A 10,000-nucleotide genomic window follows, 5' to 3' on the forward strand; every position below is an offset into this window, starting at 1 on the left:
CTTTTTCACCATGGAGTTTAACATATAGATACACACACACACACACACATACAGAGGGTCAGCTGAGGGCAGGTCAGTCATAACATGCGGAGGCTCTCTTGGAGAGAGAGAGTTCAAAGCAGAATCAGACGGAGAAAAGGTTAAGTGTGTGAGCGGAAATGTAATGGTCTGATCTGCATTCGGACGTGCACAAGAAGAATAAACCGTGTGTGTGTGTGTGTGTGTGTGTGTGTGTGTGTGCCTGTGTGTGTGTGTGTGTGTATGCCTGTGTGTATGCCTATGTGTCTGTGTGTGTGTGTGTGTGTGTGCACGCATCTGTGTGTGTGTGTGTGTGTGTGTGTGTGTGTGTGCGTGTGTGTGCATGTGTGCGTGCGTGTGTGTGTGTGTTACAGGTGCAGACCAGGTTCCTTTAACTTGCAGCAGGATGATCCTGAGGGCTGTCAGTCTTGTTTCTGTTTCGGTCACTCCCTGGCCTGCTCCTCCTCCAATCACTACATGACAATCAACATCTCATCAAACTTTTTACAAGGTAATCAACCAATCGGCATCTGTCTTTACCGTCACTTGACTTCAGTTTTGCCCAGTTTGATGTGGTGTTTATTCAAGCGTTCAGTCACTTTTTGCTTTCTTCTCTTTTCTGACAACAAGCAATAATTATGACTTTGTTCCTCCAGTGCTCAGTTCTGATTGGTTGCCATGATGTGATTTTTGCTTCATCCGACTGTTCATATTAATTTGTGTAAAGTGGACCATATGCTTTTGCCGTGGAAACTGCCTAGAGTTGGAAATTAACATCAACAGAAAGATGTATAATCCTTGTGGATAGCCACATCAAGCGTACCCAGCCCATGCCAGAATCAAGCAACAGGCCAGAAGTGTTCTTACTCCCATAAAGGATTTAAAGTAAACACTAGCTACAGATTCATAAGATAATAATGTCTAAAATAAGGAAAAGAGGCAAAGTCATAGTTTTAATACTCTAGACCACTATCACTGGTTTTGTTTTCACCTTCTTATACCTAACTGTCCTGCCAATACAAGGTCGTGACAAGATTAACCTGTTTCCCGCCGAGTGACGGTTGTAATCCAAATTGGAAATGAAAAGATGCGAGTTTTTTGCTGTTCACGCTGTTCTACAAAGATCAAATTTGTGTCATTTCTGGAGGAAGAAAAAAAAAACTGACCTGGGTAACTGTTAGCTGCAATGAGAATGCAACCTTTTTTATTCCGATCGATATTCTGCCCTTTTTTTGTGGAGGTCTAATTAAGGAGGGAGGATGATGTGAGGTGCTTTTGACAGCTCATTTGTGTCCCCTTTGACTTTAATGGGCAGTAATGAGAAGTTTGTAATGTCAGGTGTTTGGACGTGCGCGGCCAGCCGGCCCAGACGGCCACCCCTCGGCAGTTAGATGCTGTTTCAGGCAGTTTTTGGTGGATTTGAATAAAGGTCAGACAAACTAAAAAAAAAAAAGAAAAGAAAAAAGAAAAAAATATATAACTTATACAAAACTAGTAGTCATTGCAATACTAAGGATAACTGTGGAGATAACAAAGATGATGATGATGATGATGATGATGATGATGATGATGATGATGATGATGATAGAGTATTGACAGCTAAACCGATTGCTATAACTGTAGTTTTACTTTGTAGTTTACATTGTTTTAGTAGTGTTTAGGAAGATACTCTGACATTAAAAAAAAGGTTTCTAAGCTATTATTCTAATTACACTGACATTAAACTGCATTAAACACACCGAAATAGTGTGTCTCACTAACAGTATATTGACTACATCAGACTACTTTGCAAAATGTGTTACCCACATCCAGAATGCCTTACATGATATGTAGTATGTAATAGAATGCCTTACATGATATGTAGTATGTAATAGAATGCCTTACGTGATATGTAGTATGTAATAGAATGCCTTCCATGATATGTAGTATGTAATAATTTGATTGAATAATGATACCCACATGCTGAAGCAGATTGTGTAGGAAATGGGAATGAAACCAAAAGTTTAGAATCCAAAGTCTTCCCAGAATCCTGATCAAAACAAGGAAGTTTGACCACATTACACCTGGCTTCCCTTCACTGGCTCCCAGTTCATGCAAGGGGAGATTTGAAGGTCCTCTTATTGACATACAGAATTCCATGTATGCTTGCACCAGCCTACCTATCCGACTTAATTACATTAATTATTAATATAATGCCTTGGGTGATATGTAATACGTAATACTAGCTATGTAAAGATAGAGTTACAGTGGTTAGCTATGCTGGCACCCAGCAATTACATATATGTTCTTTATAGGCATATAATTAAGTCAGGAAAGCAGCCCTGTGGTTGTCTAAAAAAGACTTAGTTTTGTATCTGTTGCATGTCTCTGATTGACTGAAGAATATATATTTCATGGATAAAAATCGCCTCTGATTCTGTGGTAAGGTAATAAAGTCAGGAAAGCAGCCCTGTGGTTGTCTAAAAAAGACTTAGTTTTGTATCTGTTGCATGTCTCTGATTGACTGAAGAATATATACTTCATGGATAAAAATCGCCTCTGATTCTGTGGTAAGGTAATAAAGCGGTGACTTTGAGAAAATGACTTCACACTGCCATCTTATGATATCCATAATCCATAACAATGGAGTTTTCACACAGCAATTAGCAAGTAATTATAGGTAATTAATTACCATGCCATGTCATTATACTGCACTGTCACAGTCGTTTCTTTACTATGGAAGAGAAGAGGTTGTGTGAAAACATGAAACATGAAACAAAGTGTGACATCTTGATGTCAGACATAGTGATGGCCTCGGGCCAATTAACAGCGCGGAAAAAAAGAAACTTTTATTTATTTATTTCATTTTGAACTAATACGTCTTGACAAGCATCGCCTCTGTTTATAAAGATATGTACGTGCATATATAATGACGTACTGTGGGTATATTGTGTTTTGGATACTACTGGGTATAGCGTGTTTCTGCATATCTAAATTCCTCCTTGAAGAGCTGTATAACGTATTATTAAGAGCTCTATAAAAGTAGATAGATAGATAGACAGACAGACAGACAGACAGACAGACAGACAGACAGACAGACAGATAGATAGATAGATAGATAGATAGATAGATAGATAGTTTTTTAAAAAAATGAATTCATTAAAAGAAAAGGACTGGTTATGTTTCTAGCCAATCATGTGAGGTTCTGACACAAGAGCAGGGCTTCTCCTGTGACAACATATTGTTGACTGTGTCCACTACACCTTTTTTATTGCCCTCTCTTCTGCAGACCCAGACGGTTGGACAGGCGAGTTTTCAGGGGACCTGAAGTACCGTCTGATATGGAAAGAGGGTGAGGTTTACCTCTTACCTAACAGCGAAGAAGACAGTGGCTTCTACACGGCGCCGGGTAAGAGAGAGAAAAGCTCAACACATCAACCCAGGGCATCTTCTCTGAGTGAATTTGACAGGAAACTAATAGGTCAGAGGATAGGAGGATGTAGAATGGCTGATAGAGCAGGGGACTGGTGTTTCTCAGACCATCTGTGGTCAGAGCTCTAGCCGCCAACTAGAACAGGATTAAAGTAACGAATTCTCTCCCTTCAGGTAAAGCAAAGCGGCTCGGTCCGGTGTGAAGAGTAGATACGGTTTTGTGGTGAATCGAACGCAGAAGTGGTTGGAAATGAGGACGAGTTCGTTGAAATACTCTTGTCTTGAAATTTGCATACTAGATTGTGGTTTAATACGTCCCAATGCTTTGGAGTGCCGTTGTGTTCCCTGGGTTTATCCGACAGCGATATGATCCTATCGGGTCTAATTTGATCCCATGTGCCTTTGCACGCCCTAGACTGACGAGTAGCTTTCTAATACAGTCTCGCACAACCAAAGGGATAAACTCAGTTGCGCTGATCCATCAAATACAAAATCGTACATAAACTCGTCTGAATCCTAAGAGAGTGTGTCAAAAACGCTCTTGTTCTGTACTTTCCGAAATAAAGGAAACACACGGGTAAAGCACAAACACAGAACGCGCTGATGTGTTTTCACGTGGGCAGTGCCAACTCGATTTAATTCAGACGCTGAAACAGTTCCATTAGGCTGTCGTCATTTGTTTAAAAAAAAAAAAATCTTAACGTTGCAGTCGATAAAGCACATATCACGTAAAAATGTATGTTTGCGAGTGAAGGGGGTCGGAAGAGGTCAAGCGAGCAGTCCAAAAAAAAAAAAAAAAAGTCACATGACCAGATGAGTCATCCTTCACCCAACGCACGTGTAGAGCACGCTAAAACGAACCTAGAGGCCTTCGTGTTTGTCTCCCACTGAGAGGGGTTGTGCTAGCCCCCTTTCGGATGCTACGGTGCATTTTAATGGCTTACGTCAACTCGACTCCTGTGAGGGCAAAGTAAACATCAAACATTTTCAAGCCATTCTGAGTGATCGTCTTCAGCCCGTAGCAAAGCGGTGCTCCGTCGATGGGAGTGGTCTCTTCCGGCGTGCAAGTGACCCCCCCCCCCCACCCCCCCAACCCCCTCCCTGGCCCTGTCCGCCCCCCCCATATCCACAGGGCATGAAAGGTCACTAAATGGACTGAGAAACACGAAAACGATGTTGATTGTGTGTCCCAGCGGTGGGCACCAGATCTCGACTCAGAAGATGAACACTTAGATTGTGGGAGATCGACTGAGTTGCTCTTAAGAGTGTGTTTTCCACAACCATTGATGAAAAAGATTTACATATACATTTACATATACATTCATCCGTTTGGCAGACGCTTTTATCCAAAGCGATTTCCAAGACAGGCAGAATATAAACTGAGCATATAGCCCTAAGCAGCTGTCTGCTGCAAAAATGCCACCACTAACCACCAAACGTTGGAATTTCCCTCAGAACAATGTTGTCAGATGCCTCCAGCAGATCTCCAGACACTTGGAGAAACTATGTCAGGGCAGTCTGAAGTGGCTCTGGTGGTCTAGTGGCTCATTAAAAGCATTTGGGTTCATGTTTCCATCAGTTTGGCAGTCACCTACGGTTCTGACCTCTATAATCCGTCTTTTTTCAGAAAACCAACGAACCACGAAAAAAAAAAAAGAATGATAGAAAAGCCATAATGGTTTGTCCAGAGTAAATGTTCTCAGCCCTGCTTTTTTTTTAAACTAAAAGCGCCATTGAAAAGGACCTAAAACAGTGTGAAATATTAGACCCGGGGCCTGTTTACACACACTTAAAATGCCTGGAGCGCATACAAGGGCCAGCGATTTGGCCCTCTGTGAAGAAGCCGCATTAATTGAGCTGTGCGTCTCTGTTCAGAGCGCACACACTGGGCATTCAACACAGCAGGACAAATCCTGTTACCCTGTCTCACAGTCTTCACACACTCCATTCAGATGGCAGAAAACACACACACACACAGACTCAAACACACACACACAGACACAAACACACACACACACACAGATTCACACTCATACACACACACATACACACTACTTTCTCTCTCACACATACACACACACACACACATTCACACTTATACACACGCGCATCTCTCTTTCACATACACACTACTTTTTCTCACACACGCACACACACACACACATTCACACTTATACACACGCGCATCTCTCTTTCACGTACACACTACTTTCTCTCACACACACGCACACACACACACACACACACACAGATAGGCCTCATATAATTTTCCCTCTTCATTTACAAGCTGCAACATTAGAATTCCTCTCGTGTGAATGACAAGGACATTTTGTTGCATATGGTATGTTAGATACTGTACACGCACGCATGCGCGCGTGTGTGTGTGTGTATCTGCGTGCCTGTGTGTGTGTGTGTGTGTGTGTGTGTGTGTGTGTGTGTGTGTGTATCAGTGTGTCTGTGTGTGTGTGTGTGTGTGTGTGTGTTTGTGTATCTGCGTGCCTGTGTGTCTGTGTGTGTGTGTTTGTGTGTGTATCTGTGTGTCTGAGTGTGTGTGAGTGTATACGCGCAAAGGCATAAACGAATGTGTGTGTCTACGCAGCCTCATCCATCTCTGTTTCTCCAGCTCTGATTAGTACCCATGCTGTTGGAGAGCGGTTTTTCAGCGCTTTGTAACGTCTCGCGGTGTTTAGCTTATCATCACGGCACAGGGCTTGTTTGCGTTGTTCTGGCCCGCAAAGTCAAACGCAGAGATCTATTGCTTCCCATCGTCGCCTTTAATGATCTCATTTTCTCCCCTCTCCCCCTTCTTCTCTATCACCCCCACCCCAACCCCCCCCCCCCCCCCCCCCCCCCCTCGCCCGTTCTGCTTCGGCTTTGTACAGTCGCTCAAAAGATTAAAGAAGAACTGTTCTGACAGCAGCAACAACATAACTTTCTATGTCCTCCCCCCCCCCCCCCCCCCCCCCCCAATATTTTCTCATTTATGTTTTTTTTTTTTCTCCTGTTTTATTTTCGCTCAGTAATCCCTTCGCGTCGTCCCTCGTTCCGCGGTGTGAGATAACTCAGTGTGTGGAACGTAGCAGAGGACACACACACTAATACATTTTTCTCTCTAATGCCTGCTAATCTATTTGTCACCTATTTTGGTCGCTTTCCAATGACGGATTTTCATCTTGTCTTCTGAGGAAAAAGGGAAATCACTCAGTCCGCATGTGTGAGTGAGTATGTGTGTGTGTGTGTGTGTGTGTGCATGCGTGTACGTGTGTACGTGTGTGTGTGTGTGTACGTGTGTACATATGTGTGTGTGTGTGTACGTGTTCGTGTCTCTGTGTCTATGTCAGTGTGCGCATGTCTGTGAGTGTGTGTGTGTGTGTGTGTGTGTACGTGTGTACATATGTGTGTGTGTGTGTACGTGTTCGTGTGTCTGTGTCTATGTCAGTGTGCGCATGTCTGTGAGTCTGTGTGTGTGTGTGTGTGTGTGTGTGTGTGTGTGTGTGTGTGTGTACGTGTGTACATGTGTGTGTGTGTGTACGTGTTCGTGTGTCTGTGTCTATGTCAGTGTGCGCATGTCTGTGAGTGTGTGTGTGTGTGTGTGTGTGTACGTGTGTACATGTGTGTGTGTGTGTGTGTACATGTGTGCAGGTGAATGTATGTGTGTCAGAAGAAGAAGGAAAAAAAAGCAGCAGATGTTTTTCAAATGCTCGCTGGGCACAGCTTTTCGCTTTTGACACGACGAGGATCCCACAGTGGTGGTGAAGTGACTCGCTGATGGACACGAGAACAGCTCCGCCAAAAGCTCCCCAGGCTCCCTGAATCAGCTCACTACCACCGCGTGGTGTGTGTGTGTGTGTGTGTGTGTGTGTTTTCTCTGTGGTAAGAGGACAGAAAGAACCATTTCTCTCTGCTTTGAAGAAAAACCCCACAGGGCACATACATACCCACACACATACACACACACACACACACACATAGACCCTGATACCATCCTGGCAAGGCCTCAACCACACAGATGGACAGTGAGAGAGAGAAAGAGAGAGGGGGGGGGGGATTAAGAACTTCACTTGACATGAGTGTAACCCTGGGCTTTGGCAGGCTCTTTCACCAAGCAGATTGTACATACGGTCAAGTGGCAGTTATATCCATGAGTCTATCTGCCAACAGGATCCGACAGCCAATCAGAGGACTGGCAGCGATTTCTCTCTCTCTCTCACTCTCTCTCCCTCTCACTCTCTCTCTCTCTCTCTCTCTCTCTCTCTCTCAGTAATCTTGATGTCTTAAAAATTCCAATCACTTAGATATCTTAGATGTCAGATGCAGATGTCTTCCTCATCTCATACCCAGATTATGCTTCTCATCATCAGTCACATCATTAATACAAATACAAAGATTAAAACAAACAAGCAAACAACCAAAAAACAATCCTTATCTATCCATGAACTCTGTTTCACTGTGTTTGTTTTTCAGTTTCATAAAAAAAAAAAAAAAAGTCAAAGTCTTATGTGTAGAGACAGTCCCAGACAGCCAGTGAAAATCTGAAAAGACAAACTCCAAACCGCGTCTGTCAGACTGTGCATGCCCTATGGAGAACTGTTGGGTTTGTTTGTGTGAAGCATGAGTAATTTAATTCAAGTAAAGGGTGATTTGTTTGGAGAAGAAGAAAATCTGAAGAAAAGATTGATTGGAAGACTCAGCTGCATTTCTTTTGTTGTTGTAGTTGTTGTTGTTGTTGTTGACAAATGTTACTGGACCGTTGCCCTGGAGACAGCTGGTTTGGGTATATGTGGAAGTATCAGCGGTTACATGGTTGATCGCAGTTGTTTTTAGACATGTGGAGGTAGATGAAAAAATGCATGCATTTTCTCTTTTTGTTTTTTACACACTCTCAGTGTCTCATAACACTCCTCTTTCTTTTTCCGAATTGAAGGAATTCGTCGCCACTCTCTTTTGTAACGTTCTCTCCTTCTCAAGAGAGGTTTGATTCTTCTCTGCTCTGTCTTCTCACTGTCACGTCGGCTCAGATAAATCTACGCCGATCGTGTTGAATTAGCAGAATCTAAAGGCACGACAGGGTTTCCTTATCTGTGGATTTCAATGGCTCGCCGTAGATGCTGATTAACGCATGGTCGTGTGGACCCCCTGTGGATACCTGATGAATCATGGCCGTCAGAGAATTCAGCATGGAGGATAGCGTTTTTATGAATGTTACATCATAAGGTACACAAATGATGAATGTGACCCAGTGATGTATATGACCCCAAATAGAGAGAAATCACGCAAATAATTTCAGGGAGGGTGGCGTTTATGCAAATGACCTCATAGCACTTGGTTTGTCAGAACGCTGCCAAAAGTTTGTTAATGTGAAGATAATGAGTTGAAAATGTGTGAAGTGTGTGTCAACAAATAACCAAACAATGGAGATTAAGCATGTGCCCCAGTTTGCCAACAGGAAAAAAAACAAACAAACAAAAAAAAAAAAAACAACAACAACAATTCAAATGGAAACTCAAATCACTAAGTGTAAATACTTAGACTTGCATTCAGAATGATTTGAAAATCTTTGCTCAACAAAGATCTTGTGAGGAAAAAAAGAAAGAAAAAAAAAAAAGGAAAAGGAAGAGGTTAGTGTATTTGTTAATACTGACTATTCAAAAATGATCTCTACTCTACTCTATCTCTGCTTCCACTTATAACGTTCTTTAGGGGTCGCGTGACCTTTGGCCTGGCTTTCTCCTACCCAGAAATACACAAAATGGGACCTGCTGTTTGTCAGTCCAAAAGGTGACCTTTAAGTACAAACTGATATCTATAGAGATGCGTCTGAGCTGGACTGACAGATTGCGATTGGCCGGTTTAAATGTGTGACTTGGTTATTTGAAGATGATATTTGCATGTCACACAGAGAGCAAATTTGCAGATATATTCACACTGCGATTTATATTGGAAAATTGTTTAACATTTACCAGATCACGATTTGTCATGATTTGCATTTTCATTATCAAGTTATTAACAGATTTAACCATGCAAATAATTTCAAATTTCGAGTGACATTGTACACTTTATTTGCAAATCCGAGGGCATATATTTGCAGTTGTCAGTTTGAGGGTAAACTTTGTATGTTAATTAAGGCATGCATTTGAATCCGGATCATACTTTTGGAGTTATTCAAAAACCAAAGGCATACCTATAACTTATGAAATTGTTTTAAATGTAACCACATAATGAGTAGAATTTACAAAAGTCATTTCAGAGATAGGACAGTTTTTAACTTAACTGTAGAGAAAATGTGGTTTGTGACTTGGGAGGCCTACATCTACATATCTTCATGAGGGGGAGAATTTCGCTAATAGACTCTTGCTTTGCAGAGAGTAGATAAAAGGTCAAGCCAGCGAAAATATTAATTTTTCGTTCAACCAAGAACGTTTTTTTTTTATTCACCGATGATACGTGAATCATATCCCATTCATTTGCCATTAATTAATCTCCAAATGACTTTAACTTTGGAGTTAAAGTACCTAGACTGTAGGTTTCATTACATTTAGATACAATACAATGTCTGTAATGAGAGCTTTGG

General features: G+C 42.0%; 1 protein-coding gene across 1 annotated transcript in view; it reads left to right on the plus strand.

The window, feature by feature from the left end:
* Positions 1-10,000, plus strand: part of lamc3 (laminin, gamma 3) — a 66,751-nt gene that overhangs the window by 26,111 nt on the left and 30,640 nt on the right. The window contains exons 8-9 of the mRNA XM_030774870.1: positions 393-529; positions 3,287-3,406. Of these exons, the coding sequence (XP_030630730.1) occupies positions 393-529; positions 3,287-3,406 (257 nt within the window). The remainder of the gene's footprint in view (positions 1-392; positions 530-3,286; positions 3,407-10,000) is intronic.

Source organism: Chanos chanos, chromosome 1, assembly GCF_902362185.1.
Source record: "Chanos chanos chromosome 1, fChaCha1.1, whole genome shotgun sequence".
Lineage (NCBI taxonomy): Eukaryota > Metazoa > Chordata > Actinopteri > Gonorynchiformes > Chanidae > Chanos > Chanos chanos.